Source organism: Corvus moneduloides, chromosome 2 (genome assembly GCF_009650955.1).
Source record: "Corvus moneduloides isolate bCorMon1 chromosome 2, bCorMon1.pri, whole genome shotgun sequence".
Taxonomy (NCBI): domain Eukaryota; kingdom Metazoa; phylum Chordata; class Aves; order Passeriformes; family Corvidae; genus Corvus; species Corvus moneduloides.
Window position 1 is genome coordinate 56,693,485 of NC_045477.1, and position 27,468 is coordinate 56,720,952.

The 27,468-nt window shown below is 46.5% G+C and overlaps 2 protein-coding genes and 2 non-coding genes across 4 annotated transcripts in view; 3 read left to right on the forward strand and 1 right to left on the reverse strand.

Moving 5' to 3' along the window:
• Positions 1 to 6,876: 6,876 nt before the first annotated feature.
• Positions 6,877 to 12,120, forward strand: TPT1 (tumor protein, translationally-controlled 1). Its single transcript, XM_032099790.1, has 6 exons — positions 6,877 to 7,043; positions 7,308 to 7,381; positions 8,023 to 8,213; positions 8,931 to 9,036; positions 10,349 to 10,465; positions 11,889 to 12,120. Exons 1-6 carry the CDS (start codon positions 7,016 to 7,018, stop codon positions 11,889 to 11,891), a joined length of 519 nt encoding a protein of 172 aa, XP_031955681.1. The 5' UTR covers positions 6,877 to 7,015; the 3' UTR covers positions 11,892 to 12,120.
• On the forward strand, positions 11,694 to 11,823 carry LOC116440483. The gene has a single exon (XR_004238636.1). It is a non-coding gene; the product is annotated as a small nucleolar RNA SNORA31 (small nucleolar RNA).
• Positions 12,121 to 12,772: 652 nt separating the features above from the next.
• On the forward strand, positions 12,773 to 12,907 carry LOC116440484. Its single transcript, XR_004238637.1, has one exon. It is a non-coding gene; the product is annotated as a small nucleolar RNA SNORA31 (small nucleolar RNA).
• An 8,168-nt stretch (positions 12,908 to 21,075) lies between these two features.
• Positions 21,076 to 27,468, reverse strand: part of GTF2F2 (general transcription factor IIF subunit 2) — an 80,604-nt gene continuing 74,211 nt past the window's right edge. Inside the window, exons 8-9 of the mRNA XM_032099788.1 lie at positions 25,960 to 26,103; positions 21,076 to 21,423 (exon numbers count right to left, since the gene is read on the reverse strand). Of these exons, the coding sequence (XP_031955679.1) occupies positions 21,304 to 21,423; positions 25,960 to 26,103 (264 nt within the window). The 3' untranslated portion in view covers positions 21,076 to 21,303. The remainder of the gene's footprint in view (positions 21,424 to 25,959; positions 26,104 to 27,468) is intronic.

Consider the following 27,468-nt stretch of genomic DNA (forward strand, 5'->3'; position numbering starts at 1 on the left):
GTTGGATGATGTCTTCTTTGAGTCTTCTCGACAGGGATCGCTAGGTTAACTGAAGATGTCTTCGGGGTGAAGAACTGGGCAGAGGTTGGCCTTAGAAATACTGGCTAACTTTGAGGTGGTGCCTGTGTATAGAAGTTGTAACCTTGCCTCACGTTGCAGTAAAACCAGCTGCAGTGTGGGATGGAGCCATGAGCTGCCCTGCTGGGACCCTCTTCCCAGGGCTCAGCAGCTGTTTGTGCCCAGGCCTGTCCCTCGCTCCCTGCCTGTGCTGTGCTGCAGCCACGCTGTGTCCGGCCCCACGTCTGGCTCATCCCAGCCCTGGTGCGGCTTTAGACATTGGTCCCACACTGCCAGGCTGGCTGGGGCCCCATGAGGCTGAGCCCTTGCTGGGCAGGACACTTCCCCTGCCTGCAGTTCCAGCTCCCTTTCCCTTATGTAGCTGGCCTGCCTGCTCCATGAGAATTTCATTTGAGCTCACTTAACAAAGGGATTTACTGATGATCTATCTCTGCTGTGGAGGTTAAATAGGATAAATTCCACTCCCATTCTTTGCAAAATAATTGAACCAGCCAGGCATGTACTGATAATTTTTTTTTTTTGTGTGGATGACTTTATAAAACTTCACTCTGCTGTAAAAGTGGATCTCTGCAGAGAGACATCCATGTTTACTGCCCACAGATTAAGCAGAGTCCCAGCAAGCACAAGAAATTAGATCCCTGCTCATCTTTGCCTGAGGTTTGGCATGGAAGAAGCCCTTTCTGCAACACACCTCTAATCTGAGTCAAAGGACTCTACCACATTATATTAAATAGGACTAAAATAGGGACTCACTAAGATTAAAGCTCTGGGCACTGCAGAACCTGAATACTTCTCCCTCTGTGAACATGCGATTTCCACACAGACCCATCTTGCCATGCAGGACAACATTCCTCTCCCATAACGTCCCTTTTCCAAACCCTCTTGTTCATTCTGAATGGGGATATGAGGATATTATTTTTATCCTAACTGTGTGACCACTCTAAACAGGTATAAATGACAGCACATAGTTCATCTAAGAATCACTTGGTGATGAATAGGGTTAAAAAGGATCTAGAGGCAGCCTGTCCCTTTGTTGTGGGGCAGAATCAGCCATTATCTGTGTCATTAATGACAGATCTAACATGCTTTCTGATCTCCACGGGCAGGTTTCTAAATTATTCTCAAAAACCTGCAGGGACAGAGAACTAGGTAGACAGCATATTCCTTGCTTCTCTATTGCCTGTACTGGAAAGCATTTCCAACGCCTAATCTACAACTTCCTCACAGCAAACTAAATTAACTCATGTTCCTTCTACTCATTCCCTCTGCTCTTGTGAACCCTTGCTGATCAGTCCATACTTTTTTCAAAGTGTGTTGCTAAAGCTAGAGTCAGTGCTCCAGGAAGTACCAGCACCACAAAACAGAGCTCAGCCCCTCATATCTGCAACAGCACAAGATTCTTACGCATAACATCACCCCTTATCTACTCCAATATGGTGTGGGCTTTTCTCAGAACAGGTGAAACAGACATTAGGAATTCTTTTTTCACTAATGGCTGGTCAAGCACCAGAACAGGCTGCCCAGAGATGTAGTTGAGTCACCATCCCTGGAAGTATTTAAAAGACATGTAGATGTGGCACTCAGGGACATGGTTTAGTGGTGGACTTGGCAGTGCTGGGTTAATGATTGGACTCAATGATCTTAGAGGCCTTTTTCAAATTAAATATTTCTATGACTCTATGATTCTTGTTCAGCTTTGGATCCACCAGTATCCCAGATCTTTTCTGCAGAACTGCTGCCCAGTTCTCTGTCCTGTGTCTGTGGCTGATCATTTCTGCTCTGCATTCACAAGCATGACATCAGACCACCCATATGGAGCACATCATCATCTCAGCGTTCCCTGGCATTTGCCAGCAGCAGAAGCCTACAACAGAGCAGAGGACCAGAACCAGGATAAGGCAGCACTTCCCCAATGCACTATTTCAGTTTCTAGCAGTGTGTGGCTCAGGGCTTGTTTGAATGTTATGCTGCATCTTTTTGGTAGATTTTCCTTTAGTAAATGTTTGACTGCTCATTGACCTGCTGACCTCATCCAAATGCCTTCTAACAATTCAGGCCACTTGTCCAATGTGTCAAGATCACTTTTTAATTCCAGTCTTAATCTCCAATACCCTTGTGGTCCTTCCCATCCTAGTGTTACTGCCACTTTAATGAATGCACTCTCTATTCCATCATTCAGCACATCAGTGGGACACACTGGCAGCAGACACGAGGGTCAGGCACAGGCCTTTCTACACAGCCCTTTCAGTCACATGGATGTTTATAAGGTTAGCAAGTATAAAATCAGAGGTGGACAGCACCTTGCTTCATAGTTCTTAACCTGGGAATCGCAGTCCTGTTTTTCCTAGAAATGTATCAGTTGCAGTGCCGGCTGACAGCTCACACCCCCAGGGCAGGGTTTGGGTGAGCTGACCTGGTGCAAGCAGTGCCACAGGTAAAAGGGGTTTGTGGCTGCGCAGTGACCTCTGTGTCTGTTCGGAGAAGTGCAGCGGCCAGCAAGAGAAACAGAGCTCTCAGGGTCCCAGCTGCAGGGAGAGGAACTGTAAATACTGAAAATGCCAAGGTAAGAACACCTGCATTTGTTCTGAGTGCAAGAGGGGTTGTTGCTGAAGACCTTCCTTGCATTCTAAAAGTGATGCCTTTGTCCGGGCTATCTTCATCTATCTAGCCCAGTCTAACATGGTCTATCACTTGTGAATAGATCTGACCTGATAAGCTACACTGATGATCAAAGCTCAACTCTTTCAAATACTAATCTTGGGATCTGGGATTCTGGCTTAGTACACTGCCAATGCAAATCTAAATTATGAATTTTGGCTCGAGATCCAAACCAGTCGAAGGATTGCCAAGCACTGGAAGACTGGCTATATTCATAACATGAATATAGCCAGTCTTGAATGAATTCACCTGAAAGAATCAAACTGATGGTCTGTTTTTGTGAGATCAATTCCCAATTAATAAGAAGGAGTAGCAAATAATGATCAAATCTTTATTGCCTGGAAATGCCCCAGGGAAAGGACTTGAAGGAAACCAGTTAAAAGCTACAATTTCCACCTGTTTGTTGAACATTTGTTGAACGAGGGGCTACAAAGTCACAGCTCTTTGTTTCAGTCCTAAATTCCAGACAGATTTGTGAAGAAAAATTTGAGCTGATCACAGGCATATCATGCATTTTCTCTCCCAAAGCCTTTGTGCTGGGAGATGTATTGGGGAAGGGGGCACTGGGCACTGGGCACAGACTGTCCTGCCAGCCTCTCTGCAGTGCCAGGGCTTGCTCAGTCCTTTAATCTTCATTTTTCCAGTTTCTTTCTACCAGGAGATATATATGTGTGTATATATATATACTTAGGATGCTCTCCCCCACACCCAGCAAATGATGTAAAACATCACCACTATGATGTGACTTTCACAGCCTTTTACAAAGGTTAGAACTGGTGCCATCCCTTATGTCACAGCCCAGTATCACCTCTCTTCCTCCAGCCTCACCTCTGCTTTATTTCCACTGATTGCACCTTGCAGGAGACTTAGCTGAAAGCAGGATCTCCTCACTTTTCTTACAGCTCAATGGGAGTTGCCACAATGGGCTGAAAATATACTGTTTATTTAGGGAAAGAACGGTGTAGTATCAGCTGTCATCTGGCACTTTAATCCAAGACACAATTAGTTGAGCACAGCCATATCCAGATGCTAACACTTGATGGAAGTAACACTGCAGTAATTCACAACTATCTGAGGTGTGGCTTCCATGAGAAAGGCTTCTTGTGAGACTCTGCAGACACCTACCCAGAAAATCCTCCTCAAATAGTATTAGAAGACTCATCAATAAAACCACGGGATTCCCATCAGTCCTTTGGGATTTACACAACACCAAAGGTGAGGTGCACTATCAGGAAAACCTGTCACATCATTTTGGGTGTCAATTGGCAACTAAAAAGGTGGAGAGAGAGAGGGAAGCGCCACATTTTTAACCTATCACTCTGAAATGTGGATCCAACTCTGGCTGGATAAGAGAAGTGCTTGAAGAGGCTACCTGGACAGAAGGAAGGTGAGGAACACTAAGGTTTTCTCAAATGTTACCGGTTTCTGAAAAAAAAAAAAAAAAAGCATTTTCAAATTAATTCATCACAAAGTATCAGCCCATGACATAATTCTCTGTTTATATGGGATCACAGGAAAATTTCAGCGTTGGTACTTCAGTGAAGCCTATGCCAATTAAAACAGTGCTAACTTCAGCTTGATACTGATTTAACTTAACTCCACATCAAACTGGTGTTCACACAGGAGTCTTGACCCATTTAAAAGATGCATTTTTAAATGACATCTCACATTTTACACCTGCAACTCTTAATACAGACCTACAGGCAAGGCAAAGCAACCTGAAGGTCCACCTGCCTTCACACTGTGCTAAAGGGTTTCTACCCTGACTTCAGTGAATTGAGTGAACTGATGAATTTGTAAGAGGTTTCTGGACTACTGCAAAAATATCCATTTTTCTAGAACAGTCTCTCAAAAATAAAACCAAATTGAAGCACACCTACTAACTGGATGTTTTTAGCTGCATATTACACTACGTAGAAGGAGCCAAATGTTCCCCTGTCACTTAACACACTGCTGAAGATGTAAGTTGCTCTGTTTCTACTGTGGTTTGTAAAAAGAGGGGATATCTTTTATCAGGCCAGCTGCCACTGAGAAAAAGAGACAGATAAGCTTTTGGGCAGAAGCCCCTTCTTCGGGCCTGAAAGAGCAGCAGTAGTCTTGAAGGTGAAAACCAGCAGAAAACGACTTATAAATTTAATTAGATTATGTAAGCAGCTAGACCATCTGACAAAAAAGGGCACTGATATCTGGAGCAAAGGAAGGAAGAGCAGGGGAGGAGGAGATAAAAAGGGAGCTCCGCTGGCACAAAGAAAGCAATGAGCAGTTTACTGCCTCAGGAAAGTGAGGGACAGGGAATTGTGTCCTGTGCCCTGATGTCTCTGCCACGTCCAGGATCATTAGCAGCACTACGAGCTTCAGGTCCCATGGTGTCTTTTGAAGGTATTTTATCAATGTCTGTTAAGAATCAGAGTTCAAGTGAGGTCTAGATTTGTTTCAGCTGTGACAGGCTGCTGCAGAAAAGTATGTCCAAAGGGGGAAAAAGAGGTCTAGGCATTACTATCCTTCTGTCTTTCATCTCGACCCTCACTGCTGGGCTAAATCTCACTTATCCTTGGAAAAATAAGAAAAATATACCTGCCCCAGCCAGCCCTTTCACAAGTGCAGAGCTGGTGTCTCTGAACATACCCAACTCAATTTCCCTGAGGGAGTAATAACAGCAAGAGTCTAACAGCTTCCTAATTATTTCCCTATTTTGAAAACATCACTTATTTGGAGGAGGTGCAGCACCCAGTAGAGCAAATGCATGTCCATGTACACCCAGTAGGGCGAATGACGGTCTGTGTCCCCGTGTCACCCCGTGACCTTGCAAGGTCCAGAGCCCCGCAGCAGTGCTTCCCTGGGGCACTTGGGAAAAGCTGGGAGCGCTTCTCCTTGGAAGGTCAGTATGTGGATTTACGAGGCTGCCTGTGTTAAATGGCAAGCTAGTTTGGAAAATGTGGGTGCAAAGATGCTTTGTAATACAACACAAGGAAAAGAGAGTGGATATACATAATTGCCTCCCTAGAAAAAACTACTGAGGAGAAAGAAGGGGTGCATAGATGTGCCTGATGCCTTAGAACCTAAGGCATCATGCCCAAAAGCTGTACCATCTTGCACCAACTGGCAAAAAGAAAGTGAAAGTGTGATCATCCCAGCTCAGTGACTCTGAGTAATGAGAAATGGGCTAGTGATGACACATCCCAGACACCTCATAAGAAGTTAGACAAAAAGAAAAGTGTTACTGAGAGCTTAAAAGATTAGAAGAAAGAGGAAAATTAGTGTTGAAACCCATGACATGCAGCCACAGGCAATGAGGGAGAGGCACCAGCCCTGCACTGGCACGGGGCAGGACTGGTTGCTCTCCAGAGGTCCCTGCCAGCCCTGACTCCCTCTGACTTGGGAAAGATGAAACCCTGCTCCCCATTTTGCAAGTTGAATCTGAGTCAGCAGTGCCCCGGCAGCCAGGAGGGCCAACCCTATCCTGGGGTGCATCAGGCACAGCATCGCCAGCCGGGCAAGGGAGGGGATTGTCCTGCTCTGCTCTGCACTGGGGCGGCCTCACCTCGAGTGCTATGTGCAGTTTTGGGCACCACGATATAAGAAAGACATTTAGGAGCTATTAGGTTGTCCAAAGGAGGGCCACAAGGATCATGAAGGGCCCTGAGGGGAAGACGTACGAGGAGCGGCTGAGGTCACTTGGTCCGTTCAGCCTGGAGGAGACTGAGGGGAGGCCTCCGTGCAGTTACAGCTCCCTGGGAGGGGCAGTGCCGCTGCCGCTGCCGGTGTCGGTGCCGGTGCCGCTGTCGCTGTCGGTGTCGGTGCCGCTGCCGGTGTGGCTGTCGCTGTCGGTGTCGGTGCCGCTGCCGGTGTGGCTGTCGCTGCCGGTGTCGCTGCCGCTGTCGCTGCCGCTGCCGGTGTCGGTGCCGGTGCTGCTGTCGCTGTCGGTGTCGGTGCCGCTGCCGGTGTGGCTGTCGCTGCCGGTGTCGGTGTCGCTGTCGCTGCCGCTGTCCGTGTCGGTGTCGCTGCCGCTGCCGGTGCCGGTGTCGGTGCCGCCCCAGCCCGCGCTCCGAGAGCCCCACGCTCGCGCTCCCCTCGCGCGGCGGTTCCGGGCGCGGCCGCGCGGGGGCGCCGCTGGCGGCGGGGCGGGGCGGTGCGCAGTGCGCGTGCGCGGTGACGCGCGGGGCCGTGCCCGCTATATGAGCCCCGGCAGGCGCTGACTCGGCCCTTTCCGCCCCGCTCCCGCCCCGCGCCCGGGTCGCTGCGCTGAGACCCCGCGCCCCCGCCGCCCCCCGCCGCCGCCATGATCATCTACCGGGACTGCATCAGCCGTAAGGGCGCGGGGAGGGCGCGGCGCGGCCGGGAGGGGCGGCCGGGCTGCCGCTCGGAGCGGGGGGGGAAGCGCGGCCCGGGCCCGGGCGCTGGGCCCGGCGGTGCCGCCGCGCATGTGCGGGGCTGGGCCGAGGCGGGGGGGGCGCGGGGCCCGGGGGCGGGAGCGGCGGGGGGAAGGTGGTGGGTGCCGGGAGGTGGAGGCTGACGTGTGCGTGTGTGTGTGTGTGTGTGTGTGTGTGTGTGTGTATGTCTGTCCCCCGCAGAGGATGAGATGTTCTCGGACATCTACAAGATCCGGGAGGTGGCGGACGGCCTGTGCCTGGAAGTGGAGGGGAAGGTGAGTGCCCGCCCGCCCCGAGGGAGGGAGGAAGGGACGCCGCGGTGACTCACGGCCGGTGGGGAGTGGGGGTGGCATCCCTGCGAAGGGCCCGAGGAGGGAGAGAGAGAAGGGAAGACCAGTGCCTGTTGCTGCCGCGGGTGGTGCCTAAGAGAGCCCGGGTCAGCTAGGGTAGAGTGTGATGGAGTTTGGGTTAGGCACGGGAGGGGGAGTCATGCTTGGGAGCCATAGAATCATGGAATGGTTTGGGTTGGAATGGACCTTGAAGATCATCCAGTTCCAACCTCCCTGCCATGGGCAGGGATACCTTCTACTAGATGAGGTTGCTCAAAGCCCCATCTAACCTGGCCTTGAACACTTCTAGAGATGGGGCATCCACAGCTTCTTTGGGCAACCTCTGCCAGTGCCTCCCATGTAAAGAATTTCTTCCTGATAGCTAATCTAAACCTACTCTCTTTCAATTTGAAGCCATTCCCCCTTCTCGTGTCCCTGGGAAAATCAGTACTCAAGCTGCAGCCAGGTTCCTTGCACTGAACTGTGTCTCTGGAGTTGTGCCCTGCTGTCAGGTCATAGGTGTGTAAGAGCAGTAGCATTAAGGTTTTTTGCAGAGCCGTTAAGTTTTTTGATGTCTCTAAATCTAGATGGTCACCAGGACAGAGGGTCAAATTGATGACTCTCTAATTGGTGGCAATGCCTCTGCTGAAGGTCCTGAGGGAGATGGAACAGAAGCCACGGTCATAACTGGTGTTGACATAGTTATTAACCACCACCTTCAGGAGACCAGCTTCACAAAAGAATCCTACAAGAAGTACATCAAGGATTACATGAAAGCGTAAGTGTTGGAAGGCTTTTCCTTTCAGTGGGATGGCAGTGGTTTTACGTGCTTGAGACTATAAAAACAGCATTGGGTTTATTCATAGTAGGTGTTAGTTCTGATACGGGTGTGAAACTGGCTGTGAACTTCAGTAATGTCTTAATGCTTGGTAGAACTGGAGCCCTGAAGAATGGGTGCTGGAATATCTATGTTTATCTTGGCTGAGGTAGAGGACTTACTTCTGTGCTTTGGATCTTATTTGTAACCTTGCTGTTTTCTTTCATATTTCTCCATGCCAAACCTTCATGTGGAAGGGACTGAGGTGGTAAAAAAAAGCTTCCTGAAGCTTTTCTAGCATGACAATGTGCAAATGGGACTTTTTGCTAGTTCAAGGTGTAATTTCTGTTGCTTGCTGTTCAGTGGGGTTAATACTGATGGTGAAAATGCTTTGTGACACAGATAGGTGACACTCTTGGTGCTGTGGAAGAGGCTTGCTGATTTTTGCCTTTTTTATTAGCCTAGTAGTATAATGAGCTTGGTAGGAATGGCAGGCACTGTTTTGTGATTTCACTTGCAAAATTTAATTGAAATCTGGGGGCTTTGAGAAGGAGTGGGGGGAAAGCAGCAAAATCAAAATTTGATAGGTAGCAACTCTTTCTGCTATGACACCCCGCCAGACAGTGAAGTTATTTAACTAAACATGTTTTCAGAGGTTTTTTTTTTTTCCCCTTCCAGAATCAAAGCCAGACTTGAGGAGCACAAGCCAGAGAGAGTAAAGCCTTTCATGACAGGGGCTGCAGAACAAATAAAACACATCCTTGCCAACTTCAAAAACTACCAGGTAACTTATGTTTCCTTAACAGCAGTATTGATAAGCTGTAATTGGTTCATTTGCTGTACTGATTTGGATAATTTTGGGGCTCCTGTTGTGAGGATGCTAACCTGACCTTTTCTGAGAGTATTAGGGGCCCTGAGAGTCAGGGAGGAGAAACAGCCAAAGACTTTTAGGTGTTTGGGGATCTCATTTCAGCTGGTAATGCTTGTAGTTATCTGCATTTGTTGTTAGGGCAATTTAGGGACTGTGGAGTTAGACTTGAAAGGTGGATACTTTGGCCCTTGCTGTGTCTTACTCTTTTCACAGCAGCATGGTAAAATTAGAGAATCACAGAATGCTTTGGGTTGAAAAGCAGCATTGAGTTCCAATCCCTTGCCATGGGCAGGGACACCTTCCACTAGATCAGGTTGCTCAAAGCCCCATCCAACCTGGCCCGTGAGCACTTCCAGAGATGGGGCATCCACAGCTTCTCTGGTCAGCCTGTGCCAATGTCTCACCACCCTCACAGTAAATTATTTCTTCCTAATATGGAATCTAAATCTGCCCTCTTTTGTGTTCAAAGCCAATCCCTGTTGTCCTATTGCAACATGCCTCTGTCAAAAGTCCCTCTCCAGATTTTTTTTGTAGCCCCTTTTAGGTACTGGAAGCTGCCGTAAGATCTCCCTGGAGTCTCCAGGGGTGAACAGTCCCAACTCTCTCAGCCTCTCCTCATAGGGGAGGTGCTCCAGGCCTCTGACCATCTTAGTGGCCCATCTGGGCTTGGTCCAGCACATCTTTCTTATGTTGGGGTCCCAGCTCCAGAGCTAGATGCAGCACTCCAGGTGATGTCTCAGCAGAGCAGAACAGATATCACCTCCCTTGGCCTGCTGGTCACTCCTCTCCTGATACATTTGGGTTTCTGGGGTGCAAGCTCACAGGGCTGGGTTACGCTGAGTTGTTGTCAGCCAACACCCCAAGTCTTTCTCCTGAGAGCTGCTCTCAATCTGTTCTCAAGCCCAGCCTGTATTTGTGCGTGGGATTGCCATCACCCAGGTGTAGGATCTTGCACTTGGCCTTTTGAACTTCACAAGGTTCCCTTGGACCCACCTCTCCAGCCTGTCTAGGTCCCTCTGGGTGGCATCCCTTTCTTCTGGTGTATCATCCATGGTGGTATGGAGATGGACAAGCTGCAGAGAAGGAAACTCCTTGTGGCTGGTCAAAGACTTTTAAAAGGAAGACTTTTAAACTGAGCTTGGTGGTGTTGAATTGTTCATGTGTAAAAAGGCATTTTCTCCTGATAATACCTGATTAAATGTCTCAGTAACACATTCCTCTGAAGTTCTTTGTAGGAGAGAATATGAATCCAGATGGAATGGTGGCTCTCCTGGATTTCCGTGAGGACGGTGTGACCCCATATATGATTTTCTTTAAGGACGGCTTAGAAATTGAGAAATGTGTAAGTACTGACCTGACCTGGGTGAATGTGCCCAAGTACATGGTGAGCTCCTTCATCACTTGTTCTCTTGTACCCCTGTTAAAGTGAACAGTAGCTGCCAGTTAAAAAACAGTGTAAGCACAGCATGATGGGTGCTTCATATTATATAAAGGGCCTGAAACTTATGAGTACTATTCAGTTGTACTGAAAGGGGATGTAGTGTCACTGCAGTGACTCATGGTGACTTAATGGCTAAGAAATGCAGAAGGGATTGCCCTGGTGAGATGTATGTAATTGGGAATGGGTTTAAACTATTACCTTAAAGAGAAGGTTCTCTGAAATGGAGCACTTCTACTTTGGATCCCTTTTATGGGGGTTAATTGTGAAGTACCTTGCATGGTCATGTCCCATCTTCTTTCACTTAATCTGATGGCCTGCTACAAGAACTGTCAGTTTAAATATTGCTCTGAATTTGGGAACACAGTAATATGTGACCAAGTACTTAACCTTACTCTCTCTGGAATCTCCAACTACCTGAACTCAGGACAGCTCCTGTGGTTTGCTTTAACTACTCTGTATTGGAATATGGTTGCCACAAGACAGTATTTGGGTCCCAACACTTGTGGGTTTTTGGCTTGTTTGGAGACCTGTGGAATTCACTGCAGTATGGGATCACCAGTTGCTTTGCCCAGTCATTGTGGACATGTGAAGTCTGTTTACAGACAGCTAAATTTATCTGTAAAGGCTCTTACAGGCTTTCTGGTATGCAAATCATCTAAAGATGAGCCAGATTCTGGAGTGGAGCAGTAGCCCAACTAAATGAATACTTTAACTGGCAGACAGACACAGCACCTCCCACAGCCTGATGGAGGGGTGATGTCTGTCCTGGCCCTGGAAGAGGTGATGATCTGGAAGGTACCTCCTGGGAGCAGAAGCTTCTGTGCATCTCCTCTACAGGGGCACACCTTTTGGATGTGTTGTTTGGGTAACTCCATCTACTTCAAGGTGGAATGAAAGAACAGTAGCAGGGTGTTCCCATGTGCAGTAAAACCTGCTTCAGCTTCTTGGTGCAGCTGTTTTCAGAGACAGCATGTACATTGTAAGCTCTGGTACTTGTTTTGGATGTGCTCTTACTTGAGAGGAAATCTGAACCTTGGCGTGTCAAGCAGGAAGGCTGTGAATGAGTGTTCCACCTGGCTTGCTCAGCAGCTGGTGGGTGCCAGTTGCTTTGTACAATTGTAAAAATGATCAGCATCCTCTGATAGACCATGGGCACTTTTCCTGTTGCTCCCTGGTTTGCACTAAGATGCAAAAATAACTTCCTTGCGCTTTCTGCCTGCCTGACTGTGGCAGCCCAGATTGAATTAGGGAATACATGAATAAGTTACAGAAATTTACTGTGACTGTCATGACCTTCAGCTAACACTTGCCACTCTTGTTTCAGTAACAAATCAAACAGTATGGTTTTGGATCACTTGTCTTCATAGCTGGCTGCTGTTTCTTCTTCATCGGCACAACACCAGGAATCGGCAATGTCTAACAACTGGACTGATGTCATCTTGAGCTTTATTCACTTATTTTGACCCTGATTTGGAGTGGAGGCATTGTTTAAAAAAAAAAAAAAAGAAAAAACATCTATCATGTAGGTTGTCTAAAATAAAACTCATTTAAACCCATTCTAGGTGATGTCTGTTGGTTTGATGTGTGTCTCAAGGTGACTCGAAGGAGAGGTTGCACCAAGGATTGGGTGCTGTCAGTAGCAGAGCTGGTGCCAGTGCCCTACAACTGGACTGTTTCCAGACAGATTTCACTGTTTGCCTGTGGCACTGGAGTGCAAAAGCAGGTTGAGGTCAGTAAGGCAAAGTCCAAGAAATGTCATAATGGAGTGGACCACCTTCATTGTTTGTGATTGTGCAGAGACTTACCTCTGGAAGAGATAAGAAATGAATAATGAAAACATCCCAAAATGGAATATGTGCCACTGAAGCTGAGGGCTGGCTGAGCTGCTTTGTCAGACAAGTGTACTTGAGTCTCTCCTGAGTTGTAGTATGTCTCCAAGATCAAGGGAGAAGGCTGAATAGGGACACTGTGGAGAGAAGGTGAAATGGCTGTTTTCCAACACAGCCTGGCTGTGGTACTTTGTATTTGAGAGCTGTTGAGGGAGCATATTAACTAGAATTTAGTCAAGTAGCAGGATTTTTCTGTGCTTGGCCTCTTGGAGAGAGGTATTGGAATGGCCTAGCTGTGCCCTAGACCTCCTGCAAACTGGTTGAATGTCTGTGCTTGAGAAGTGTTACTTGCTGTTCCTGCCGTGTTCCTTTTCAGGGAATGCATCTGTTTGACAGACCTGGAGCAAACACTGTTGCTTCTCTGGTTCTCTCTGAGATGCAACAGTAACAGGTTCCTTGCGCTTTCTGCCTGTCTGACCTGGTGGCAGTTTGGATTGAATAAAGGAACACAAATTTCCTCAGAGCCCCACCTGGAGCAAGTAAGTGGGTGTCTGTTGCTGCTGTGTGCCTGACCAGGGATGTTGCCTTGGACTGGTAATCATTAACTTTCTTCCTGCTGCAGTGATGGCAGAGGCATAGGAGGTTAAGGTGCCTGAAAGGGGAGGGCATGGCCCACGTGCCAACTGTGTATCTCCTACACAGTTTCTTCATCTTTGCTGTCCTGTGTCAGTTTTTGGCCCCTGGTGCTGGAGGGTGGAGGTGGGGGTCTGCAGGGGTGAGATAGATGTGACAGCAGGCTGGGAGGAGTGAGAGACTGGAGGAGGGAGTGGAGTATGCCCTAGTTATCTCTGAGGTTCCTGTCTGGTTAAATACACTCTCTTTTAGTTTTGTGGGAACTTCATTTATATAAATATATATAAAATTTTTTTAAAGCTTTTCCAAGTAAGAATTGTGGGTCAGCTGAGCTTCTGGACAATTTTGGTGTAACCTGTTTCACTCAATGGGGCTGAAAGGGAGGCAGGTTCAAAGCCTGGATAAAGTCACTGAGGCAACTCTTGCTTTCCTTGCAGAGGATGTAAATGGGGCCAGGTGAGGATGTTATCTTCTCTTTTCTGTTGCATCTTCATTAAAAATGAGAGCATTAAAGGAGAGGGAGAGGAAACACTTAGTTGAGGCTTTTGCTTCTCTGTTGAGTAAAGTTAGTGTGGGCAGGGCAGTGCTGGTATGGCTGTGCTGCCCCTCATAGCCCTGGCTCCCACTTCCTGTGAGTCAAAGTTTAAAACTGGAGCTGATATGTGGGAGTGAAAATGGCTCCTCCCCCTGCCTGCCTGGTTCTGCCGAGGCTGGAAGCCCTGGGCACCAGCCTGGAGCAAATTGCCACGTGGCACCTGTGTACAGCTGAGGTGCTGCTGTGAAAAGCAGGTGCTTCAAAGCACCGTGAGCACAGCCTTGCTGCTTGGTTGAATGGCAGATTGTGTGTCATGCTGTCTGTACTCCAGGCTCATTGGGATATTTAATTGGTGTGCAGACATTCCTAACTAGGGGGTTCTGTGCTCCAAGCAGGTGTTCTTTTCTGCATGGCAGAGCCTCTGGTGGGAAGGCTCCATTCAGCCTGTTGTGAGGAAGTGTCAGTTCAAAGGCTCTGGAGTTGTGGGATTTTGTTTGTTTCTTCAGTGAGCTGCAAGAGAAATGTTCTTTCTGTACTCACTGCACTTCCCAAAAATGCATTGCTGCCTTCAGTTTCTCAGGGAAGAGGACAATTCTTGCTGCTCTGCAGCATCAAGTCTGTCAGATGCACCAGGGAGGGTGTGGCAGGGAAGGACTGCGGCAGTGACAAGTGGTTGTCGCAGCTGCGCTGCTTTGGTAGCTGCCTGCTGTGGAGTGGCTGGTAAATGCACTTGTCCACAGTCCATGGCACAGCTCTGTGTTGGGAAGCTCTGTGTATTTCCTCATTATGTAATTCCTCCTCTTCTGGCCCATCTTCATCTAAAGCAGCTGTTTCCTTCCTGGGCCTGAAAAGCTGAAGTGATTTGGAAAGGAAACTTCATGCATCAGACAACAGCTTTGGCATTATTAAATTGATAAAATCCCCCATGGTAACAAATTACCCTGGTGCTGCTTCAAACACAGCCCGAACTGAAGGACAGCTTTAAAACTTAGCCCTGCCTTGTTTTAAAACATAGGCTTATCAGGCCTGCATCTCGCATTCCTGGAAAGATAATGGATTTGGGAAGGATCCAAATAGCATTTTCCCTGAGCCTCATGGAGCAGGTTAAGCAGCTGGGTGGAAACCTTTCTTCTGCTGGCTCGGGTCTCAGGCTGCTCCTGCACCCGCTATGAGCTGGATGCTGATTTGTGGGTGGCCCCCACGTACTTCCTTGCTGGGGAAGGAAGGCTGATTTGCTTACAAAGAGAAGCACCTGCCTTTTTAGTTTCATACCTCTGTGGCTAAAGGAGTGATGCCTTGAGGCTGAAGGAAGCAGCTGCTGTGCTGGGCACGTGTTCCATGGTCCCCTTGACCTTCTGCCCTCCCACCCCACTGTTCTCCCTCAATGTCTGCTTTTTGTCTTACAGTTTTGCTACCCCATCTACAAATCCACAAAAAACCCCGAACACTTTCCATGGGCCAGTGACTGATGTTAATGTCTGAATGCTGCTACAGCAGTGTTTTGCTCCTTGGCCATCTGCTTTGAGGAGAAAGGGTGCAGACCTGGGGGTGTTCATGTGGAGGGAACATCTGGTGTGCTGCAAGAGACACTGGTGTCCCCACTACCCCTCTGGGGCCAAAGCCCACTTAGCTTTGCCCACTGAGCATGGGCTGGGGGTGGATGCCAGAACCCAAGTGGATGATGGTCCTGGAACCGTGTGCAGCCCTCAGCTTTGGCACAAGGAGGGAGAACCCCCAAAGGGAAAATTCTAAATGAAAGTCTGTAGGAAACACAGTTGGGTTTGATTGGTGTTGGGGGCTTTTCTTGTGAATTTATTTTTTAACTCAGTTTAGCTCACGGCCAGGAGCCAATTACAGTAAGCTTAGGACACGGTTGTTGTCCAACAAGTAAAATGAGACTAATTTTTTTTTTTTTATGTGGAAAAAATTTAAAAGCTGCAATTTACTTTCTTCCCTAAGCAAGTCTCTAGCTGTTGAGCTGGCACAGGCCAGCCCACTGCAATCCTGGCAGTGTTCTCAGTGACAGCTGTTCAGGGAGGATGCTTTCATTAAAGAGCAATAGTATCTGCCTCAAGATACCCTCTGCTTTCTCACACTCTGCTGCTCGCTTGGAGCAGATAGGATGCCCCCCTTTGCTCCTGTGAGCCTCCATCTGTGCTTCTCCGTAGCCACTTCCCTGGGGTGTCGCTGCCACTGCAAGCTGGGATGTTTTGCTCCGGACCAGAAAACCTCTGTGTCACTGCAGCCTGCAGTGCGAGAGCAGCAGTTAAACACCGTGTTCATTAGCTCAGGGATAAACGTCTTGGTAGGAGGAAAAAACCCTAGCCAAGCCTGGAAGTTTTTGCCCTAAACAGTACAAAATCCACTTCCAAGAGCACAGTCGTGCTTGTCCGCAGTCCTTGTGCCTTGGCTGCCTTTTGGTTGAAACTGCAGCTGGAAGCTGTTGTGTAAAGATCACAGCCAAGTTCCTGTGGCCGGGGCTGGTGGCTTGAGGGAGCATTTTTGGGTGCCAGCAAATGCTGGCAACTCTGCAAGTGTGTTCTGCAGGAGTGGGTGGGATGTTGCTGAGCATGCACGTGGCTGCTGGGCATTTCGATCCACTAGAGCTGCATTCATCACCTTCCGCTTTAGGCAGAAAGGAGCCAAACACCCTTGGAGACCTTTTAAAGACCATTTTGGTTGTGTGATGCCAGTGTGGCAGCAGCTGGGCACAGTGATAAAAATGCTGAACCATTGTTTCTCTGCAGCCCACCCTTTATCCTGGGAGCTAACAGCTGGGATTCACCTCCCCATCTGTGTGACCAGCAGCAGCAGGAAGGAAACACGGCTGGCATTTCAGAGAGCAAACCTCTTTCTTCATATCCTCAGCAAGGTGCTGGTGTGCTGGCACAAAGCAGTCCAGCTGTTGTTTTTATAATAGGGAATGTCCATGAACGTAGATGTCCAGAAAGTTTTTTAAAGATTAGCTTCCCCTATTCTTTGTAACAGAGTAGTCGAGAAATGGCCATGTAAAGCTGGCTACTCCCGCCCTCCTCACAATGGATGTTCAGCTAACAAAACCCCACTATTGCTACTGGAATAGCCTGGTTCAAGGGCTGAGCTTTATCTGCTCTAGCTACAGCTGTGTCTGCGCCCGAGCCGGGCGCCCTCGGCCCCTCCCGTGGCAGCAGGGAGGGATGATTTCGCTGCCCCTGCAGCTGTGTGGTTGCTGCGGCCATAGAACTGGCTGCAGCTGCCGGTGCTTCCTGGCGCTGCCCACAAAAAGGTGTTTCAGGGAGTCAGCTCTGCCCTTCACCCACCAGGGTGCCCCAGCCTGCCAGCCACCCCCGGCAACGCGTGCTGTCCTGGTCCCGCTGTGTCCTGGTTTTCAGCCGTGCTCGTTTCTGAGTTAACTTCTTCTCGGTAGCTGTTACAGTGCTGTGTCTTGAATTCGGAATCCGAGCAGTGTTGATAACACACTGATGTTTTGGTTTTCTGCTAAGTCGTGTTTACCCTAGGTCAAGGACGTTTTTCCATTGTCTCATGCTCTGCCAGGGAAGAGGGATGCAAAAGAAACTGGGAGGGAGCACAGCTGGGACAGGTGACCCGGGCTTACCAGGGTTATTCCACACCACAGAATGCCACGCCCAGTATATAAACAGGGAGGGACTTACCCATAAGGGGGGCCGACCTGGGTTCAGGAAGGGGGGGTCTGGCATCAGTCAGAGGATGGTGAGGGTGGTGGTATTGGCCACCACTTGTTTTTCTGTTTTTATTAGAATTTTTATATTTTTTTACCATTACTACTATATTTTACTAATTTTCAGTTATTAAACTGTTCTTTCTCAACATACAAGTTTTACTTTGATTCTCCTCCCCATTTCCCTGGGGTGGGGGGAAAGAGAAGAAGGTTGAGTGAGTGTGGGGGGATCTCTAAAGGGGTGACTGTCACCTCGTGTCTGCTCAGGTCCATGCTGGTACTGCCTGAGCTTCCTGAGTATGAGATTTCCAATGATTCAAACTGGTCATTTGGGAGAAGCAATGCTGGAGAGTGGATGCGCTTTTAATCTCATTTCATGGCATTTAGCACACAGAAACTTCCTCTGATGCCTGTGGGACCCACTCACCAAGCAGTGCTTTGACCACTAATATTCAAGAACATTTGCCTGAGCAGAGTTCAGCAGCGAGCAGAGACAGCAGCACATGGGAAGACTGGCAGGGAATCATTGTTCATCACTGCTGTGAGTCCAGAGTTTAAATTAATCCAAATGTGGAGGCCAGCCTCCTTCGTCCTCTCCCCTGGCAGATGGCAATCCTGCCAACAGCACTTGCGTAAGGGCCTCGTGCAGAACAAGCGCAGCAGAGCTGGAGAGGTTTTGCTGGTTATTAAGCGATAGATCCAAAAGAGGTTCTTCCAAATGCTCAGTAATTACAGCCTTGCATGAATTTAGCCTAGTCCTGCAGTGCCCTGGGTCACTGCAGAAGGGAGAATATGGGCCCCATAGCAGTGTGTTTATCCTGCTGCTTCTGTCTCTAGGATGGTTTGTACTGCAAGATCCCATGGCTTGGCTGCAGGCCGGATGATGACCTGCCAAGGGCACCTCAAAACTTCTGTCTTTACCATGTGCTCCCACGAGGCAGGAGCCAGCAGAGCGCTTGAATGCACAGCACAGGTCCTGCTGCCAGCACAGGAGAGCATCTTTCATGCTCTAGATCAGCATCTCTGTGGGCTCATTGTTCCCTGCTCTCATGCCACTTGGATTTTGTGGCAGCTTTTGAGGCTAGAATTCCAATTGCACTCTAACATGCTAGAAAGCCTCCAAAATCATGTAGGAAGCAGGTAAAAAAGTACTTCATGAGCTGCCTGGCTTCTGGACTCTCCACTGGTTACTTTTTCTTAGTTTACTCTGGTACAGCATTTCCTAGTTCCATTTTCGAAATGGTATTTTCTCACTGTCCTGCTCCTCATTTTTTTCTTAACTGGTGTTATTCCACAGAAGACTGCAAGCAAACCAGTACACCTTGGCATTCTTCAACCTTCCTGCTTGCTTGCTGGTTGAAAACTCCATTGCTTGATTACTTCTAGCACTCTACACATTTTTAATGATACCCATAAAAAAAGCAGCCCTTTGTAAAGACCATAAACCCCATAAAAAATGGAGTGCTCTGCACATTTTCCATTACTCCTGAGTAGAGGTTATTTACCCTGTCCAAAGGCACTCTGCAGATCAATAAAACTCCTCCTTTACTTAGATGTTCAGGCATTTCATGCTGACTGATTATGTCCCTCTCAACTGAAGACAAACTGTGAAGCAGCTCACATTAAACCAGAAATACAAGGAGATCCAAAGCTTTCCTGCTAAACTAATCCTGCTGGGGATCCCACTGAAAGGAACCATTTCCCTCTGAAATGGCACAGTCATTTTTACCTGTGGTAAGGAATTACACCACTACTCAATCAGGATTGCATGGCATCCCCCTGCATGGTTTTAGAGGACCATGTAAGGACCAACACAAGGGAGAAACTGACCCACACTTGCAGGGTGCTTCAGCTGCTGAAACAGGACACGGATCCCACAGAAGAGCCCAGCTCATGAAAGGCAAGAGCTCTCATCCTACACGGCTCTGAACACAAGTGCACAGAGGACTCGAGCAGCACGAGGACAGCAGGGTGAGCAGGCCCTGGCTACTGCCTGGGAGCACATCGTGTTCCACAGCAAGACACAAAGGCTGACTTCCTGCATTCCTCTCAGCACCCTCAGAGGGCTCCTGCAGCCATCTGCAAGCTGGGTCTGCTCGTAGAGCCTGAGGAGACACGAGTCAGCGGCAGTATTTATGAAAGCACACACACCACCCTGCCCCCAGAATGCGATCTGCTCTTCAAAACTCTCAGCAGGCCATCTCCTGGGAACTGGACACTTCATGCCACAGGACGCTGAGCAGCAGCCCGAAGTGTAGCTGTAGAGAGGTACCTACACAAACAACTCTAGAAAAAAAATTGAGCAAAATTGTGTGACTTATGTATAAGAGTTGTTTCACAAACCTCTGGAAGCAATTTGACCGCTCCCCAAGCTGTTCATTGCTTCCAAGTGGACCAATAATGGAATGTTTGCTTCTCACAGCAGACCTCCTGTTTCATTAGGGTGAGCAGAAATGATGCACACACCTGAAGGACATAAGGGAATGTGAAAGCTGAACTATCAAACCTCAGCTTTTGCTTCATGTACAGGTACACTAATGAGGTTTTCCCACTCTGTGTTCTTTGCTATTTCTTTAACATAAAATGAATATAATTAAACTTGAGAATACAATTAAATAGTCGCCTTCCTGCTCCATCCTAAAAAGGATGTTGAAGGGACAACCCTTGCATGTGTGCATTTCACAAATGGGGGAACAGAGACACAGATACATGTAGCAATCTTTCCCAAACCGCAGAGGAACCCAGTGGCAAAGCCAGCAATAAAAACATGCTTTGAAAAAACACTTCAGACCAATGCCACCTAAATCACAACATGTTCAGTCAATAAGGTAGAACACTGTGTGGTACAAATTAAAATAATGCTTTTATTGATATGCTTAAACAAAACTTAGGGATCAGCATACAAACCAAACAAAAGATAAAACTATTCCTTGCTGTACATAACAGACATTTCATTTTTTTCTCAGTAATCACATGGAGGGGACTGACATCTTCCCACTGACTTTATGGGTTTTTAACTGCATTGGTTTGTTCCCAGGGAGTCTAAAGATCGTGATGATCACCATGGTTGTGGCTAATTTTCCTAAAGCCTGATCCCAGGAGGAGCATCATGTCCATTCCACCCAAACACTGCACAAAGGGTTGTGCACCTTTGCAGACTTCCAGATGAAGACCTGACAAATCCCAACAGAACTGAGGGTATAAACCTGGTTATACTGTGATGCCATGAAGATTTTTGCCTTTTCTTTTATACCCCTGTTATACCTTTTTACAGCTTCTGTATTCCTAGTGCTTTTTGCCTACATTCTTAGACTTGTTTGTTAAGCTAAGAGACTAAACATCTTAGAAGCTTCGTAGCTAGGGATCAGTGTGCCCCAGACCCCAAGGTCCTCTCCAGAACATATTCTGTAAACCAAGATAGAACCATCCAGGGGAAGGTTCCTTGGGGAGGGGGGCTCACTTGAACCTCTCATTGGGGAATCTTTGATAGATATGCTAATTAGTAAAGCCTATAATGTTATACCCAATGCTGGGGGGACACGGGAACACACGGGAGGAGAGAGACACAGAGACAGGGAAAGACTCGGTGGGGTACATCTTGATGCATATGACCTGGACGTGTACATCTAAGGATCCTTAAGAATAAATACCAAGGTAAAATCCCTTTTCCCCTTCTAACCGTGTATGCCTCTTGATTTTAAGACAAGAAAAGGCATCACTGGAATGCAAACCCACAAAGTTATGGGTTCCTCTAAGACACATTTTCCATCAAAGTTACCACGGCTTGGAAAAGCCACAAAGCTACCAAGAAAAAGTGAGAGGAGAACTCAAAAGATTTCTAATAAAGATAAATCTAATACAAGTTTATTCTATAAACTTTTCCAGTCAAAAGACAAAGCATATTTAGAAACATACAAGAAATATTCCTTGGGGAAAAAAGCTACAGAAAATTACAAAGTAATTTAATTTTTCTTTATCCTTGCAGAATTGCACTGTGCTCAGTCCTGTCTGTAAACACCACAGTTCCCTCAGTGCAATTACTCTTATTCAATCAATGTTTTTATTAATCACTTTTTTCTTCTCCTTGGTAATGTCTGTATTCTGGCTTCAGCTCCCATGTGTTTTTGTGGGTCCCCTTCACATTGTAGATGCCTATTTCTCTCAAAATTTCTTTCAAGTATATCTGAAAGGAAACAAAAATTCAAATTAAACAGGCAGCCAAATGCCACAGTTCCTACACACCTGCTCAATCACATGGACTCAGTTCCTAGGGGGCAGACGGCCCTGCTGGCTGATGGGTGCTAACTGGTGTGGGAAGGACTCTGGGATAGACTTCAGCCCTCAGGCACCAGCGGGGATTAGGGCAAACCCCAGGGATGCAGCAGGGAGCACCCGAGCCCCAGGGGTGATGGCTCCCAGGCACTCCCTCTGAGAAGCAAGTATGGTGAGATGGATGCTCCAGGGATTGCTGAAATGAAGTTACCAGCACCTCTTGGGAAGTATTATCTCACACATCTTCCTCCTGCTGGAATTCCTACAATTGAGCTAAAAGCTCTTGACCTTTCTTCTTGCTTGGGCTGGGATTATCTTGAAACTCCTTGTCTTATTGAGACTTTGCCAAAGCCTCAAGCTGTTGGTTTTCCTGCCATTTTCCAAAGCTTTAAGCATTTTATTATGGCCTCATTTTTAGAGGAGCGTTGAGTATGTGTCTGAGAATTTTCTAATACATTAAAATATTAAGGCTTGGAAGAGAAAGAAAAAAACCAAAACAAGTAGAACTATTATACCAGTAGTATAATCTTTGACAAAACACAACTCACTGATATTCCCCTCCTTCACTCTTTATAATAAACACCAGTTATTTTCTTAAGAGTCACAAGAGCCTGCTTTTTTGTTTAATTATTAATCGGGACTGATATGAGTGGATTGTCATGGCAACCACCGACCACAGTTTAAGAATCCCCACATTAAATTCATAATTGCTTTAGTTTGAGCAATTTAATCCTATTGGAGTGCTTATATTGAACTGGAGTTGTTGGAAAGCTTGTATTTTCTTCATCTACAGTTCCACTAAGTGCAAATATCAACATACTCCAGGCCATTAAAACCAGCAAATATGTGTTGAAGACACAGGAAAATAAGAAAGGTTGATTGCCTAAGGTCTGTTCCCTACACTTGTCCCCCCTTTGCTAAATGGAAAGCTAGGAAATGCATAAACAAAAAGTATGCTCTCAGTCAGTAAAAGAAGTCTCTTTTAGAGAAATTTATCCTTACTCTCCCTCTCAGCTACACATCAAAAATATACAAAGCAGTCCACCAGGTATGAAAGGTGACCGTCACAGATGTGTATCTGAACCAGTTCCTTAGCGTGTTTCCTTTCAGCTGAGCAGCTGGGCACAGGAGCAGGGAGTTCCCTGCGCAGGGGTGGCTCCTCAGCCTTGGGGGGCGCTGGATGCAAAGCCCAGCAGGTGGCAGCAGGAGATCACCGACATCCTCTCGCAAACCTCGTCTGTTGCAGAGATGCCGTCATCATTTCCGTCAGGTACCCGGGACACACGCCCGCCACCACAGCGATGCACCACGCACGGTATAAAAGGTGCTGGGAGCAGGTGAGACAGCCATTTCTGCATGGCTGTGTGTAGATGTGTACACCTGCATATCCACTGCCTGGTTTGCACACGAGGCAGTGCCACCGACAGACACTTCAAAGCATGGCAGAGTGGGTGGGAGAAACACCTGGCTGCAAGGTTGAAATCTGCTCTAGACCACATGGACAGAGAAATGGAAAAAATCGCCCATAACTGCACTCGGTGCCACGAGGTATATTCATGTGCAGCTCCTGGGCTGGCAGATCTAGTCTGTACCTGGGAATCTGGGTCACAAGGTGTGATGCTGCTGCTGAGCTCAGGCAGAGTGGAACCACTGTGGCTGAACTTTCCACAGCACCCACCCAGACCCACCCACCCAGCTAAACGATGGCTATTTTAAATTTCAATTACTTGTCAGACCTAATTACCCAGGCAGTTCTGCTTCTCTCAGGGCAAAACTTCCAAGAGCATAATGAAATGGAACAAAACCAACCCAAATGGAAGAGCAAGGCAAGGTCTGTGCCACAGGTAAGGGCACTTCAAGCTGGAACCATGAACTGCAGCAGCTGAGGATTTGCAACATATCCCTTTTTCCCCCTCTCTGCTGTGGGGGGCAACCAGGCAGCAGGGGTGTTAGGGAGGGCAGCTGAGACCATTAACCCAAAAACAACACTGTGTGTGCACAGACAACACCGAGCTGCTGGAGTTTTTAGACAGTTATGAATCATGGATAATCCCACTGTGCTGTACTGTACCTGAGAGCAAGTGGCTTGAAGAGATCAGTTCAGGGGATGTTATGATTTTTCCTGCAGGATCAATTCTCCTTCTAGAAACCAGGACTTCTCACCTGCACCAGGCTGGCCTACATATCGTGAAGCATAGTGCTCTGATAGCATACCATGGAGAGGAACACCTCTCCCATTGATGCCACATACTGAATTTTAGAGTCTGGTGATTGCTAATCAGGGGGCCACAATTTTTTCTCAGAAAGGGATCCAGTATGTTTATGTACATATAATTCTAGCACAGAAGCTCATCTGTAGGTGATGTGTTTGTATATTTAAAGCATCCTCTGCTCTGTTCCACCTTCCCTCATGATTTTTTCCATAAAAAATGAAGTGTTATGGAATTATAGGATAAAAAATTTCTGAGAAGTTAACTTACCAGCTCTGAAAATCCTTCTGAAACTTTGAGGGGGAAATAAACCCCTCAACTGTATTTAGGATAACCATTACTTAAAACTAAAATAGAAGAAAAAATGCAAACAATCTACTCCATTTTTTAAAAATACAGTTCATCTTAGACCACTGGTTCCATACTGGTTCCATTCTTCACGAATATTTGGTTGCTCACAGAGAGTTGTATTATGTTCACAGCCATGAAGCCCAAATCTAGAATTACTCCAATATTTCCAGGGAGCATTCAATACTTTCATCTGGGTAGGTGGCAAAAGATTTACCTACTACTGCAAATTGTTATTTTGCATTAGAATGAAAAACAAATAAACCCAGGTTTCCCTAGTACAGCAGTAATTTACATTCAGAAAAGACTTGTTTCGTGATTTCATGACACAAATAAAGATGGCAGCAATTTCTTGTGTAACATGCAACGTATTCTGTAGCAAGGGTTTAATTTACTGTTTACATTTACCATTATGTAAGAGAAATACCTCTATTTATTTGTAACTTCAAGTTCTCCAGTGGCTTAAGTGGGAGTTGTGGGTGACTACTGCAAGCTGATGTCATGCTAGATGAGATAAATCTGTACAGACTTGCACTCAAAGTGATCGAGGTAGTGACTGCCACACTTCTCTTACTAAAAAAAAAACCACCTAAAATTTTCTTGCCACTTCCTCCGTATCTTCCCCCTATTCCTTCCTCCTTCTCAGCTCCCATGACCCACACACCTTCTCTGCCACAGAGATAAGGAGCTGACTCATGAGATAAATGAATGGAAGACACAAATATGTTACTCAACTTTCAAGATTCTTTCAAGGCACTAGAACCCAGTGAACCTACATGGATTTGAATTGGGTAACATCTTTGTGCAGCTCCTAACCAAACAGACTGTTCACTTATACAAATGCTCTGACACTGATACACTTAATTCTAAATGTGAAGTGAGCAAAACTAGTAAGCATCTTCATTTCCCCCCCTTTTTTAGAGTATTTTTTCCATAATCCAGCTGTTACTGTTCTTTCTTCTGCCTTAGCTCTAACAATTTATGACTTGTTGCTCCATTTAGACTCAAACATAATTAAGTCCCCTTAAGTCTTCTGAAATCTGCAGCTGGGTTGAGGATAGATATTGAAGTTGGCAGTGAAAAACATCAAAAACACCAAAGGTCCTTCACATGTCACTGCCTCCCTCCCACTCTTGCCTGGTCTGCTCAAGGAAAGCTTCAACAGGGAAAGAAGGGAAAGAACTGGGAAGTTATGGTTCATACATGAGGAGGCTGACAGCCACTGCAAGGTAACAAAACCATCACATATGCAGATGTCTTGGTGCTTTTTTTTGTTTGTGTATCAAAACACTGTTTAAAAGAAAACCCCAAATAAATCCTAAATATCAACCACCTAAACTCTTAACCTAAAAATTATCCTATTTACAAAGGAAATTCAGTGATTTTGAAGGCATTGACACAATGCCTGAACTCCTAACATGGATAATCCCTGTATTTAATACTAATTACACGAAATATAGGAAAAGAGTAACCCCTGTTGCTGTGCCAAAATAAAGTTCAGAAGCTGAGAGAAAGGCCAACCACACACACACACAAGCTCTCTACTGCCAAGAGAACTACGCTTCAGTGAGGACAGAAGTAGCAGGGGAGACAGGAGAGCATTACAGAATTTGGTTCCTAGTATTAAAGCAAACCTAAATAAAAAAGAGACCATTTAGGTTATTTAAACCATCTCTGTCAGGAAAAAACACACTCACTGCAATGTTTGGTATCCCACCCTGTCCTACAATGCTGAACTTAAAACATGGTGATTTCAGTTTGTTGTAAAACATATTCAGAGAGGAGTTTCTAAGGCATATAATATATACTAAACTATTTTTTGGATATGTAAAATACACACAGTAGTAACTACTGAAAATGGTTGTATTTACAAGACTTCCAGTACATACCACAGGCTGTTTGGTTATGTCCACCAGGTCTTTAATGTTGTAATACTGATGTTTCTCAAAGGCTGAAAAAAGCATGTCCAACACTTGCTGTTTATCAGCTCGAGCTCGTTTCCCATCTTCCTTCTTCTTCTTCTCATATTCAATCTGTTACAAAACACGTTTTAAAGACATTCATATATAATGCTGTATAATTCTCAGTGCTGAATATTAAGCCACAAAAAAACCTCTTCTATTTAATAAAACACTGTTCAATGACTCAGTGCTTTTTCATCTGGAAAATTTTCTTTTGAACATTCAAATGTTCTTTTATGAACATAAACTAAGCACTTTGTCCTCAGCACAATAACCTTCTCAGATGTGTGTGTCTGCTTTAAGCAGAAAAAAAAAAAAGCAGAAACAGAGCCTGCAGGTACCCAAACCTGAAAGGAGAATTAATAATAGTACAGGAACCCAAACTGAGATGGTATTCTCACTCTACCTCTGTTGATACCAGCTTCTGAGGTACAATGACAAATGTCTAACAACCTCCAAATTGCCATGCTCAGGAAAATCCACAGGCCAACATGGCTACATCCACAATCATAACTAGCACCTGCCCAAAGGATGCTCCCAATGGCCCTTGAACACTGCCTCATTTTCTCCAGAAACAGCACTCAAGGCATCAACTCCATAAAGATACAACCAATCTTCAAAGACACACTTTGAGGATGTGGATGGTTTCTCTTCAGGAGAAACCAAAGTAGCATACATGAAGTTACACTAGTCCCAAAAGCCCAAACCTTCTAAGCAGGCAGAGGCTTCTTGTTGCCACACATCATCCTACTTCAAACTGTACATTAAAAATTACTTAACCACTACAATCTGCACCCGATCACTATATATTTTTGCAGAAACTTTTATCACCTCCAAAAATACTTCCTCTGATTCATCATCAGAAGCAAGATTTGCACAGACCAGCACACCCCAAACAAACCCCAATTCCCACAGAGCACCAACCACAACACCTGCCAGCATATCACCCCATCCACCCCCAATACCACCCTCGAGCAGAAGACCATCCAGCTCCTTGGAACCAACAAAAGTGATCCAGAAGGTAATATAAGTCATGTAATCATCAAGTGCTTTCAGGCAAACTGCGTGGGTGAATCCACAGCGGCACAATGTACAGGAGGAAAGATGCATGTGATCAATAAGGGACACGTGCCTGGCTGTAAGTGGGATAATTCTGTATGGGAGCTGTTCTGCTTCTGATGGCTCAAACCTGGCCCTCAAAAGGAAGACCTTCAGTTAAAAAGACTAGAAATGAAAATGCAGAGTTCTACTGGATACTAAAGATCTTATTTTAAAGAAGAAAGATTAGTTTTATAGCATAATTTATTTCTTCCTATCTATCCTTGCCAGCTAACTGCCTCCTACTCTTGGAGTGAAAATATCCTGTCTCTTGGTAGCTGTCTCAAAGTGGCTAAAGACTATTACCACCTTTGCCATAGCTCCCAGGTCTCCAGCCAG